This window comes from Bombus huntii, chromosome 8 (genome assembly GCF_024542735.1).
Source record: "Bombus huntii isolate Logan2020A chromosome 8, iyBomHunt1.1, whole genome shotgun sequence".
Lineage (NCBI taxonomy): Eukaryota > Metazoa > Arthropoda > Insecta > Hymenoptera > Apidae > Bombus > Bombus huntii.
In genome coordinates, this window is record NC_066245.1 from 12827662 (window position 1) to 12842558 (window position 14897).

The window sequence follows — 14897 nt, forward strand, 5'->3', positions numbered from 1 at the left end:
TTGCATGCGTAAAGGGTCACCAAGCGGACAAGATGAACAGAACAAAGTTTCCTTGCACTACTTGTGGAACACAATTCCAAACATTTAAAAATTTGTGCATACACGAGCGCACCTATCGTCAAACAGCCACAGAAAAGTGTAACGTTTGTAACACGATGTTTTCCACTAAAAGATTCTTACAGTTTCACATGCTTGCTACTCATGCGCCTTCGTGTTCGGTGAACTACAAATTCTTTTGTAAGTTCTGCAATCAAGGATTTGTTAAGAAACAGAGTCTTCAAATTCACGAACGACACTTGCATATTGGGCAAGATTCTAGGCTGGTGCTGAATTCCGATTGTGTTGTGGAAGATAAACCAATCTGTAATATATGCCATTTGTTATTCGAATCCTACGAACGTTTAGTCGAGCATAACACGTATTATTACAAGGGTAATGATTTTTTATGCGCAATATGTGGTAAGTCGTTTCAAGGAATGTACAAGTTTTATCATCACAACAAGTTGGAGCATTATCCGGACGAACCATCGAAATTGTACCCTTACAAATGCGATACTTGTAACGAAGGCTTCAGCTACCAATCACATCTCCACGCACATAAGCTACACGTTCATTCGCACGATTCGCCCGCTGACAAGGCGCGCGACCGCGATACATCGAATCAGACTTTTCGCATGTGTTCATAATTCTTTGGGTAAATTAAGATAATCATAAAATAAAAGCATAGAGAATATTTAATTCTTCGATTTATAGGTCGTCTGAAAATCAATTTTCACGGTACTATACTGAAGAATCGGCCTAGATTGAGACATACAATAAACACGCCAAGTACACATACACATACGAAGCAAATGATTTCAAAGTGTCCTTTAAGTCATGTATTCGCATTTTCCATGACACGCATGAAATGTATCGATATTTGTTGTAATATACTTTACAAGACAAATCAACGCTTCTGACCTAGTACGAACTGCGCTCGGCTCAAACATCGAGCATTGAGTGAAGTTTGGGTGTCAGCCATAGGCGCTTCCTGTTCATTGTTTGCGATGGTCTCAGTTTGTTGGAGCAGAATATGTCAAGCATTCGTTAGACGACCAGCCAGAAAACGAGTGAACTAGATATTCTATACTGTCTCTAACTTTATTTAATATATATCGTTTTGTTCACATAAGAGATAAAGAGATCTAATCGCGTTATCGTATCGTTTACTAAGTGCCGCTTGAAACAGCTTAATGAAAATTATGATAGTAATAATAATAAATTTGTCTGCTTTTCTTTGAACGTGTTATATTTATGTGCTTTTATATACGTATATGTTTGCATTATTGCAAAATTTTTTGTTAAAGGGAGTTTTTCGTTCGGCGTGCGCGTTTGCTGATCTTCATATTTTATAAATTGTTTTTGGTCAGTATAAATGTTTGAAAAAGTTAGAAAATAAATGAAGCGAGGGTAAGTAAATATTGCAATTTCTTTTCTTAATTGGTCTGATATTGGTCATTTTTCTTCTACTGCAATGTTTATTCGCTATAATTATTCGTCTAAACATCCGCTCGATATAATAATTATAACGTTCGTTAAAAAATGAACAAATCTATTAATGAATCTGATATTGAGATTAAAAAAAAATCATTTCGTTTAACACACGTGGAATGATTATATGATAAGTTTCATATTTGACAGATGACTAATTTAAATATGGATCGTAATTACAATTTTCATTATGAGATGATATATTTACTTACCCAGCTATCGATTAATGACGTCGAATGATAATTGTATGGGAACGATAATGCTTTGTAATGTGCAATTAAACTATTGCGTTAAATATTCAGTAAATTAATATTTCAATTTCCATCACAGTACCGGTCGCACAATTATATAATCGACAGGAATATGAGACCAAGAACGATATGTATCGCTATGAAAGCGCGAATGAAAATTGTCGTATTAGAATTTCTATAAAGAAATAAAAATTGACGTTTATATCAAAGAATAGTTGCAACGCGTAATCGAATAAATTGGTTGTTCTACAGCAGGAAAATGAACTATTTTCACGAGCTTTCGCCTGTTCTGTCGTACAACGAAACGAACAGTTGAGCAATTATAAAAGCTAACGTTTATATTTTCTAAAAATTAGAAAGCTGGTAAATTTAATAGATTGCTCGGGAAACTTGTAGATTTTAGTAGTATGATATGTACTGTTTTTAAAAGTGTAGGTATTCTTTAATAAATTACATTTTCCAAAAAATAATGTAAACTCTTTGGTGGAGGTGTAATCGGAGCTAGGTGGTAAAAAGAGACTTTGCGTTTCGTCCCAGGACTACTGGTGGATTCGTCAGTAAGGCCATGCCCGGTAGTCCCTGCCTTAGACGTAGAGGGAGTCTCGCTGTCGGCGTCCTATTGATACCGATTCGTCACAACTCTTTCCCCGTGTAAACTACGACATTCGTACACCCTTTGTTGCTGTACGAACCAACACTCTCGCATTCGAAACGTTGTGTATGACTCGCGTTAATTAAAACACGCGACATGAAGTTAAAATTATGTCTTTGTATACTCGGGACTCGAAATAGGTGTACTGGTACCATTGTATATAGTACTTTGATTCGAAACGTTTTGTACAAGCAACGTTAATTAGAAGGTTGAAGCTACGTATTGTGTGTGTGTGTGTGTGTGTGTGTGTGCATAATATGAATAACAGCAACCACAATAGTTATTTGGACCAGGATGCGCTAATCACTAGTACATCAACTGACAGACACTACACCATACCTAAAACAACAGCACAAGAAATTAGAAACATAATCGAGAAAACAAAAAATAATAAAGCACCAGGAATCGACCTAATCAATGTCAAAATCTTGAAAAACCTTCCGCCAAGAGCAATAAGACAAATCACAATAATATTCAATGCAATACTAAGAATTCAATACTTTCCTAAACTATGGAAACTGGCACAGATCATAATGTTATCTAAACCAGGTAAAGACCCACAACAAACTACATCATACAGACCAATATCACTACTTCCTGTGTTCTTTAAAATACTAGAGAACATAATATACGACCGCATAAAACCAATAATAGAGAAGGAAAAATTAATACCGGATCACCAATTCGGATTCAGAAACAAACACTCCACTATAGAGCAAATGCACAGGCTAGTCAACGAAATAATACTAGCACTAGAAAACAAACAATACTGTACATTCCTCTTTATGGACATAGAGAAAGCATTTGACAAAATAAACCACACTAGCCTACTTCAAACAATCAGGAAACAATTCCCGGAGCAAATATACCAATTAATAAAATCTTACTTAAGCAGCAGAAGCGTCATAGTAAAAATCAAAGACACACTCGGAAGTTAAAGAAATCAAGGCAGGAGTTCCGCAAGGAAGCGTCCTAGGACCAATTTTATACACATTATACACGGCCAACATACCAACAACTAACAATAGTAAAATACTGACATTCGCGGATGACACAGCTGTACTAGTCAGGCACACTAACCCTGCAACAGCAGTTACATTACTACAAGAACATATCACAAAAATAGAAAAGTGGCTTCAAGCAAAACAAATTAAAGCAAACCCCGATAAATGCAAACACATTACATTCACACTGCGAAAACAGAAACCACCAAACATTGTACTTGGTAGAATTTAATCTTGGAATTAGGATTAATATTCTGCGGAAGACACAATGTTTATGTTGAAATAATACAATGTGATATTTATTAAATAATTATTTCGAGAGTTATAAATGTGCGTTCTGGAATGTAGACAGTTGGCTAGTTATTCACAGACTGGCTTAGTGACCCATGGCCCTTGAAAAGGTTTAGATCCCCACTCTCTATGCAGTAATGAGTGTGACCTGTGTGGGTGTCTGTGTGGCGTCACATGTGCCACAGAACCTTCTAGTAGCTTCTCGACGTGCTCGTCTAGAATGTTCCATCCATATCCTCACGCTTCATCCGGCGTCCTTTTGAAAAAGCATGCACGTGCTAACTGCCGTGGTGCATCTCACGAACGCACGCTGGTGGGGATGGCGCTGGGCAACGAATGGAAGAATCTGTACGATCAAACATTCTATCCGCATGCGACTGATATCGTTGCATTCCAACAGTACTAAACGGCACACATATAATACAAACAAGGCAAGTCAAATTCCTAGGACTACACTTAGATACACGACTCACATGGAAACAGCATATTAAAGCAACAGTAGGCAAAATACAGATGGCAAGGAGGCAAATGTACTGGCTAACAAGTCGAAAATCCAAACTAAGCATAGAAAACAAACTAAAAATATACAAAATGGTCACAAAACCAATCTGGACATACGGAATAGCACTATGGGGAACAGCAGCAATGAGCCATATAACCAAAATAGAGGCAATGCAATCTAAAATACTCAGAACAATAGTAAACGCGCCATGGTACGTTAGAAACGAGGACATTCGGAAAGATCTGGGAATACCAACGGTCAAGGAGGAGATTAGCAAAAGTGCAAGAAGGTACGGAGAAAGAATAGCAACGGACCCAAACTGGCTGGCAGCGGAAACGGTCGACACATCAAGCATAAAAAGAAGATTAAAAAGGAAACACCCAACAGATCTCACAAAGGACATAACCTAACAAACACGATGATGGTACGCCGCTCGGGATAGCCACCCACATGTTATATTAGTATACAGCTACAACATTTTACCAAATGTCCTACTGGAAAAATTGTAAAATTCAAATAAATAAATAATAAAAAAGTAGTCCAGTGAAAAACAAAAAAAAAAAAAGAAGAAATTGTAGATTTTGGACTCGTGTTTGAAAGATTATCTCATCAGGTTGTTTATATCGCATAACTTGTGCTGTTTGGTTTGTTGGTTAGTAGACAAGTAATGTCAACTTTATGCGAATAATTAATTTATGGTGTTACTGGTTTATTTAATCAACTATGTTATATCCGTTGTTTTCTATGATATCCGTTGCGTTATCATAGAAATAAACTGGATTTGGTTAGGAAAAGAAAACCAAACTGTTTATGTTTCTTATATCCAAAAACTTTTACAACAACCAGAACGTGCAGTAATTAGTATGGTTTCACCTTCTTTGTCTTTTTAACGTGAAAGTAAATATTCACTTAAACCACGAATGGCATAATGGATTAGACGTATGTAATGAATATTCGGTATCGAGTTTGCTATATGTTAACAAATTTATTATGTCGTCATCCGTGGAATAAAAATTGGAATAAATATAAATAGCCGTTTTGTGCAAACGGCGGCCATAGAGTGTCGAAAGTAAAAACTACTGCAGGAATAGGTGCAATAGATGCATAGATAATTGGTGCGTTAAATCTATTGTGCAGTTCATGAATTATAGCGCACAGTACTGGTGTATAATGTACATGAAATTATACTTACGTGCTAGACAAAAATTTATAAGTAGTACGTGATTCAGCAGTAGCCTATTGACTATCAAACAAGCATACTTGGATGTATAACGAACAACCACGAAATTGACATACGTTGTAATACTAAAAGTATATTTTTAACACGATGTACATGACCATAAATTATTCAGAAAAATAGGAAGAATTGGAAAAAATTAAAAAAAGCCAACACCACACGGAATTCCCAAGTGGTCACCCATCTAAGTACTATCCGTGCTCTACGTTGCTTAACTTTCGTGATCGGACAAGAATGAGTGCTTTCTTTTTTTTGTTTATTGTTTATTTAGCCCAAGATACAGTTTTAGATACATATTAACAATAAACGGTGAATTTTTGTAATGATGTTTTAGGCAAAAGTACCGATACGCGGCGGTAAGACGTAGCCATGCTGTATTATGTGTCGGCGCTTTACATTTTTCGTGTTAATACAATTTTTGGGTTTAAGTCGCTGGGGAGCGGAGCTTTTTTATGAATTTTTTTATTTTTTTCTGTCCTGAAAACTTGGTCACAAAACAGGACGCTTCGGTAGCCCGCTTTTTGGGTGCTGTGTAACTTTGGGGAGGGATGGGATGAAAGGGAGGAGGCGGAAGAGGGGGATGTCAAATAGGTTTATTTACAAAATTTACAATATTTACAGTTTACACCTGTGTTATGCGGTGTCAGGATTGAGTTCTGTCGGTTTAATGGTTTTCTCTCTTATTTTATTATGGATTCTGTATCCACCAATATTTTTTTATGTTTTTTCTGTATTTGTCTTTGGTGTCTTTCCGGGGAGGGTCATGCTGTATCTCCATCTGGTGTCTGCGGTCTGTCCATTTATGTTTTCTTCGTAGAGTATGGTTTTGATCCCTATTTTTCTTTTTATGTGATAAATTATTGGAATATTGTTTTGGTCTTGGAGGTAGTTTTTTTCGTCTAGGTATAGGAAAACTTCTGGGGGGATGTAGCCTGTTGTCAGGGTGTTTTGTAATATGCGTTGTTAGGAAGTAGGCAACTGAAGATTAAGCTGTTTTCTTTTATCTTTGCCGCTTGCGTGAAGTGATTTCTTATTAGCTTTAGGATGTGACAGTCTATGCGGTGAATGTTGGCTAGGTCGTATATTATTTTGTTTTTTACATATTTTTTGAATCCGCTGTGTTCGGATCTGTAAGTACTCAAGCAAGCCCTGATACATTTTCTTTCAAATATGCGGATTTTTTCCATCTGGGAGGCTGATATGTTGTACCAGATTGGACAGCCGTAGGTTATGATCGGTCTGATTAGTGCTTGGTAGCATAGTATTTTTACTTTCCTGTCAAGATGTTTGGAGTAGAATAGTTTTTTTATTTTCCAGTCCTTGCCTGGTTTGGGTATCATTGTGATTTATGCCCGTTTCCAAGTTTTTGGAAAGTATTGTATTCTTAGTATTGCGTTAACTATCATTGTGATTTGTCTTATCGCTTTTGGCGGAAGGTTTTTCAAGATTTTGCCGTTAATTAGGTCGATTCCTGGTGCTTTGTTATTTTTTGTTTTCTCAATTATGTTTCCGATTTCTTGTGCTATTGCTTTGGGTATGGTGTAGTGATTGTCAGCTGGTGTATTAGTAGTTAGCGCGTCCTCGTCCGTATGACTATTGTGGTTGCTGTTGTTGATGTTGTGTGGGGTGAATGTGTTGCATAGGTGGTTGGAAAATTCTTCAGCTTGCTCTTCGTTGCTTCTTGCCCGTGTGTTGTCTGCTCTTCTGATTGCTGGAACCATTTTTGTTGTCTTCTTTATTTTTTTGTGGCTTTCCATAGGGAGTAGTTGTAGTTCTCGTGAGCAGATAGAACTCGTTCTTGTTGTGCTCTTTTATTTTGTTTTTTATTTCTTTTGTGTGTTTGCTTAGGTGTTTTTTGTTTTCTTTTGTTCTGTGTTTTTGCCATTTTGCTTTCGCTTTTCTTTTTTCTCTAATTTTTTCGAGGATGTCTAGTGGAACTGTATTTGTTTGTCTGTTGGTTGTTTCAGGTATAGTGGTTGCCCTTGCTGCTACTTGGATAGTTTCTGTGAGTGTTGTTACTGCTTGATCGATGTGTTCAGGTGTTTTCAGTGGGATGTTGCAGCTGATTTTGCTCTCTATTATTTCTCTGAATATTTGCCATTTGGTGGTTTTATTGCATAGCTTCTCTGTGCTGCTGTAAAGTATTGGTTTGTTTTTGTATGTAATTATTATGGGCGTATGGTGGGAGGTAAGCTCGAGGCTGGGTGCTATGTTTAGTTTATTTGCGTTTAGTCCCTTTATAACTGCGAAGTCTAGCAGGTCAAGTATTTTGCTCAGGTCTGTCGGCCAGTATGTCGGTCTTCCTGTGGATAATATATTGAGGTTATTATTTCTAATGTATTTTTCCAAGGTTCTGCCTCGAGGTGTGGTGACTTTTGGAAGGAAGCGCATTTTGTTATCCCGTTAACCGCGGATTCGTTATTGAACCTAGGATCATTGTCATTAGCATCAAGTATTTAATTACTACGGCTACTTATCAAATTCTGTAATAATCATATTTGTACTAGTAAATATCTCCTCTATTACATAACAACAATGACTAATCCAAATGAAGATTCGTTACACGCACCTAACCCTAATCATAATGTGAACCCGACATATATATGCCAGAAATAATATATGTCGGAGATGCAAGGACACCGGACCTTCCCCTGGAACTCCGGGAAAATCCGTAAAATCGTAGTTAAAGTTTACAGTTGTAATTAAACAATTTGCCGTCATTCTGCCCAATTGTACTTGTTTGCGATTTGTGATAATAAACTTGGGCTCAAGACGACCATCATTCGCCGAACGTAGCCGCGGTCAACGAGACGGGCGCTCCGTCTAGCAAAGCTGCGGAGGGGTGTTATGACCCTCATTAAAGGAACTACCCATAGAGGTATCGGACAGTAAAACATGCTAACGGTTTCTTAGGACAATGAATACCTGATATTGAGGCACGTACACAGCACAAGTCTGGTTAGCCTGAGGGCCCGCTATAAAACCTGGATTTTTCGGCAATTAAGATGTGTGCAAACGGGCAGGCAGCTTTTGTCTCAAATCGACCAATCGACAGCGACGTCGATTCGAGGATCTTGTACTTAGACACCCCACCATAGTTGGCCTCGGTAGCGTCATTGGGACGAAAATTCATTCTTTCTCGAGATTTCATCGGCGAAGGGAGTAGTACACGTTTGAGTTAGAGCAAGTATACCTACCCTCCCGTTGACCGTGGATTCGCTATCGAACCTAAGACCATTATCACTAGTGTCGCGAGTGTCTAATGTTGATTGTCGAATCGATAGTGTTCATACTTGTTGTATCAGGCCGTATCTTCGTTATAACACAACGCTGGCCAACTCTAAGAGAGGTCTATCAAACGCCCGCAACCCTGTTCCTGACTCTTCTCCGACATATATATATTAAACATAGATACAAACATACAAATAAATTAAAATAAACGTTCCAGCAAGTGCTTCAAGGAAACTGTGATTTGACAAAGTTGATCTATCTTCGAATAAAAGGAGTTAGCATGATTTAGCTCACGATTAAAGCAATATGTTTTGACTGGTGTAGAATAAATTGTTGGTTCTAAGATATCTTAATGGGACATTAAGAGAAAATTGCTGGTTGACATTAGAAGAAGAAATAATACCGTCTACTATTTTATTTACAAATAAGATATCAAACATTATTCTGTTAATTTTGTATAAAATATGAAAAAAGGATTTATATGTTTGTGATACCAAACATACTTTTGCATGAATATAACGAAAACTAAGACCGAACATTCGTATCTATAAGAAAATGTTGTTCAGAATCATGATCTCACGATATATTTCAAGGGCATCGAAATCGATGAGCAAGTAGCTCTTCGACAGGTTCACCTGCTCTAATAATGGCATTTCATTAAATTTTTAAGACGTCGTATTAAGAAAACGAAAATTTGTTATGCCTATGAAGCGGAGATACACGTTCGCATAACACCGAATTTATGTCTTTCAAAAAGCACTTTTTAATTATTGCTGATCAGAGAATATTTTCAATCGAAGAAAGGTTCAGGCAAATTGTGCATTGAGCATGATTCTGTACCATTCAGATTTTTATATAACATAACAATACCAAAAAATATGAAAGCAGAGGAACCGATTAAACACTGTATGAATTTGGACATTATTTTAGAAAATGAAAATCATCGAAATGTAGATAGAAGCGACATGCTTAATGAAATAAAAATATTTTGTGACATATACAGTAAAAATTTGTTGTATATAACACCAATGCAATGTTCGAATATCATACATAAAATTAAGGATTTATTTTCCAATTTTATGTTACTTTAAGAATATTATTAATTATTCCAATCGCTTCTGCAGGGTGTACTTTCTCTAGATTAAAATTAATTAAAAATTATATACATACTACTATGTCTCAGGGAAGACTATCTAATTGATTATTTAATTTGAATAAGTTATGTGAAAATTGAAATTACGAAGATATAATTATTGATTTTGCACGAAACAAAGCGAGAATAATAAACTTTATGAAATAATTGTACTTCACTAAGTTTCAAAATAATAAACATTTCAGATACGGGTATTTTTGTTAATATGTACTCAATCATCGAGTCATTATTTTGTTATTATTATTACTAAAAACTTTATAATTAGAATAAGAATAAATTTTCGTCAAAGAAAGTTATGAGCTACAGAGCTACATGTCTTTTCTGTTTCTAATTTGTAATGCTATACATGTGTATAATAATATTATTTTGTCAGAGCGAGACTTGTTCCGCACTCCGCAGTCTCTACTGGCGACTGTGATTTTAAAAATAAGATTTTGTTTACAAAAACTGTTTGTTATGGGACTAGAAACATTCTCGAGGACGTAAGGTTCTAAACAAATGTTCTTTGTTATTGAATGTCAGAGATAGAGATAACTGACACGAAATATCAAGGTCTAATATCGACAGTCAATAAGGAATAACGAATAAAATTATATTAGCTATTAGATTTTCATAACTTATTCATTTTTCTTCCTTTAGGAAAGACATTTATTCTTCCGTTTTTATTCAAAATTATTATTCGCAATTGATTTTAGAAAAAAACTTTCCATTAGTCTATTTGCAATAAAAAGATCCTTCCCTTATGAATCTTATGAATCGATTTGCAACTGACAATTAAATTGTAATAAAAGAACATAATGAACGAAAAAAACCAAATTCGTAATCTAAAATATTGCATAACTGTTACGTATTTTGAATGTAGGTACACACACATGTAATATAATTTGCATATGCACACATTTATATATTTTATTTTACATACATTTACATATTTTAACATACTATATACACACACAAAATTTCGCACTATAATAATCGTTATTTATAGTAATCGATATTAAAATAATTATTAAATATTTGTTTAATTAATCCTAAAATTGAAGTATAATTATGAAAATGTTAACAAAAGAATTACGTTTAGATTTCATAAACATATCGCAAAGTGACCGATTTAACCAGCGACCGCACACAGAGGTCCCACTTGTAGTCCTGAAGTATAACCGATCAGCAAACAACGCTACCTCATCGTCGACATCATATCATGCTAGCGCATCATCATAGAGTTCAGTACTGTTTAATCTGTTGAGATAAATGTCATGTTGGTATGATCACTAGTTCCTACATGCGAAGTTGGTACGACTTCCGCCACGTGTTAATTATCTGAGAGTATTCGGTGTGTTCATATGGCTGTACATGGTGGTGAAATACAGAATATAAAAACTGAATCTGTGTGAATCATGAATATCGAAGTCCAAAACCTATTTAATAACAGGGGTGGTACGGTAACCGAAATGGAAATTATTCTACATGCAACGGTAAGTCGTAATAACAAATACAGTTTTCTTCTTTTATGTTTTTTGTATTTTCACTGCATTTTTAATTTTCATATACATAACCGTCTTTCATTTAAAGAAGAATTTAATTTCTCAAGGATTTTTCATACAAATTTGAATAATAACTGCTATTTTTGATGTCTTATTTCAACCTTTGTTCTTGTTTGGGCTACTGTATCGCTTATTTCTTTTTAATGTTTGCATTGTTCACAGGCTGTACTAATTTTGTGTGAGTAATTTAGAAATATATGAGGTCTTGCAAATCAAATAATTTGATGTAGGAAATTCTTAATTTTCATAAAATAATTCTGAACTGCTATAACTGCGTGGAAACGAAGAAGTTCGGAAATAAAATATAGAGTAAGTAAACCTCTTTGCAATCGTATGCTGAGAGTATTTCATTTCACATGAAATACATGTTTCATTTCACATGAAATACATGTTTCATTTCTCCTTTCGTATGATCTTCTTGTAAACTAATCATGTTTCTTCTAATATAAGTTGTTTTTTGTACTTTTATTTCACTTATCTGATTGGCCACAATTTTTTTAAGAATCAATTTTTATAATCTTCTTCTTTGTTAAAGTTATTTTTTCTTTTTTAATTTGTCTTTTATTACAGACTGTCACATTTCAATAAGAAAAATTCTATTTATTTAATATTATTTATGTTTATTTCTATATAACATTATTTGTGGCATATTTATACTTAGGTTAAAAGTCTTTAAATTTGTTGGTTATTGCAAAACAAACATAACAAAGTTTTTGAGTTGTTCTTAGATTATTATAATTTGCGAATTTGTCTGAATTGCTATTCTTCTATGATAAAATGATCTTAGCTTAATGCTGCTTTTGCTTTTTAATAAAATTGTCACTCCTTGTAACTATTTTTCTTTGTCACAAAAAGAAATCACCATCTTATTGTTGTTTTTTAATGAATTTTGTTGTAAATTCTGAATACTATCCAATATATTTTTCTTACACATATTATACATTTTGTTTTCATCTGTTTTGTATTTTATGCTGTTTTCTGCATTCACTGATCGTTCTTGTCACCTGGCTACTCTAACTTTGGTTATCCTTTTAGTTATTAATAGCAGTTTCATATGTAAGTAACTTTAATTATTTTTTTCTATATTTTTAGCATATTCATATACTTCATTATAGGTAGATTATTCTATTCTTTCTTTCTTTTATCCAGGAAGTATTTGTGTTATTTCTTCTATTATTGTTCAGTTTAAATTTATTATTATTTCCGTACCATCGGTTTCATAACTCTATTTGAGTTTATTATGTGTGTATTATTATTATGTATGTTCTCCCATGTTTGCCAGTTTTAACATGTAGTTTATGTCTCATTTTATTATTTTGTGTTCCAAGACTATTCTTATTGCTTTTAATCACATAATCTGGCATTACATGTTATTTCAGTATGTATAATATTCTTTTTAGGAAATGTGTTTGTGTTTTATCTATTCTTGTTGAGTAGCAGAGAACCCCCATTCTTATACTATATACCTATACTGTGTATGGTTGACTTTGTCCTTATGTCAGATTACCATTAAAGCATTAATTTCTGTCCATACCATGAATGTTTTCGCTATAATATAGGTTGGGTTATATATATTTTTCTCCTCGTACCAAATACCAAAAGTTGCCTTTGCCAAATCTATTTATATATTGATCACTACTTGTGAAACAATTGATCGCTAAACTCAAAACTGTTATTTTTCATTCTCATATTCATCTTCATATTCATGAAATAACATTAGAAGATACAAATAATGACCACAAAAGAGTGATGCCCTGAAACAAAGTTTATATAATTTATATTCAATATTCAATTATATATTTATGTTCAATTTCATTTTGGGTTCTTCTACTTTATCTCTTATTTACAACCTTTTTATAATAATAGTTCTCTCTCTCTTTTCTTTTTTTAATTTTGTCTGACTCTTCTATTACCTCACTTTTTTTGTTAGTTTGCTCCTTTCTTCAGCCCAGTTTGCTTTGTTCATCTGCTCATTTTTTTTCTTTTCTCCTATCTTTTTCTATATTCTGGTATCTTTCTATTATAATATAAAATCTCTCTTAATTAATGATAAATTTTTCTTACCTTCTTTAATTTGTCTTTCATATTCCTTGTTCCCTTCAACATTATATGTACTTTAGTGCTTCAGAAAATCGCGGCAAGTGGGAAAAGCTGAAGAGAAATTTAAGAACGGTTACGCCTATAGCCAAATGGTGGAAACCTGTGTCTTCTATTAAGAAGACTAGCAAACCTACTATGGAAAATATTCCACCGATAAAAACTATATACAAACAAGATCAATACTACATATACAAAACAACAGATACATCAAAAACAAGTCAACCAACAAACCAAGGACAGGACTGCTCAGCCACAATTGAAGTTGACATGGAACTCAACAAAGTAACAACTCAACAGAACAAAAGCTAGAAGGTAGCCAGCTATAACAAAAAAAGAAAAATAACAGGTAATCTAGGTACGGAAAAGCAGCGATGGCTGCAAGAATTACCGCTAAGGAACTCCTTCAGCTTGCTAACAGAAGAATTAGACGATGACCCAACAAGCAATACCACAACTCAATCAACACACATTACAAAACCTCCACCAATATTTGTTGAGGCGCTTATTGATCAACTTAACAATATTGTTGGAAAGGATAATTACACAATAAAACAAAGAAAATTAGAACAGGTAAAAATCCAAACAAACACACCAGAAAATTATAGGAAAGTTATAAAAGAATTAAGGGGAAAAAATGCTATATGCCACACTCTCAAATCGGATAGGAGCTACAAAGTAGTAATAAGAGGACTGCATGCAAAAATTAACACAAAAAAACTAAGTGACGAATTAGCAAATATTGGCCACCAAACAAGAACTATAAACAATATTACAAGGTACGATAAGAAGCAACCATTACCGCTATTCTTAATAGAATTAGAACCTAAAAATAACAACAAGGAAATTTTCGATATTAAAAAAATTTTAAACACGTTAATTACAGTCGAGCCATCCAGGCACAAAAAAGACATACCACAATGCATGAGGTGTCAACAATATGGACACACCAAAAATTACTGCAACAGGAACCCGGCGTGTGTCAAATGCACAGGAGAGCACCTAACAGCGAACTGCCCACACACGAGAAAAATAAACGGTGGAAATCACCCAGCGAGTTACAAAGGCTGCGTAGTCAGAAAACAACTACAAAGCAAACTTTTTCCGCCGCTTCGAAACAGGACACACAACAATTTCCACACGCAAGAGGACAAAAAATCTACGTCAACACCAAATACACAGCATGTAAGGAACAATAACCACACTAACACCAACACCGCTAGAAACTGAAGCTACGCGCAAGTAGTCAACCGGTGTCTCCCTTAGACAAACAACAACATAACAACCACAGCAACGACGCTACAGAAATCAAAGAGTTAATAAAACATTCCATAAAAAACACCGAAATACTCACAAAAACGATAAGCGAACAAAACGAACTCCTCAGACAGCAAACACAGCAGAT

At 34.6% G+C, this 14897-nt stretch overlaps 2 protein-coding genes and 1 long non-coding RNA gene across 3 annotated transcripts in view; 2 read left to right on the forward strand and 1 right to left on the reverse strand.

Annotated features, from left to right (window-relative positions):
- LOC126868981 (uncharacterized) overlaps positions 1-14897 on the reverse strand; it is a 269690-nt gene that overhangs the window by 125500 nt on the left and 129293 nt on the right. The window lies entirely within an intron of this gene.
- The window catches only part of LOC126868409 (uncharacterized), a 340260-nt gene that overhangs the window by 6320 nt on the left and 319043 nt on the right, over positions 1-14897 (forward strand). The window contains exon 5 of the mRNA XM_050623768.1: positions 13616-13777. Within this exon, the coding sequence (XP_050479725.1) occupies positions 13616-13777 (162 nt within the window). The remainder of the gene's footprint in view (positions 1-13615; positions 13778-14897) is intronic.
- On the forward strand, positions 7847-11685 carry LOC126869004 (uncharacterized). The gene is made up of 2 exons (XR_007690781.1): positions 7847-11326; positions 11558-11685. It is a non-coding gene; the product is annotated as an uncharacterized LOC126869004 (long non-coding RNA).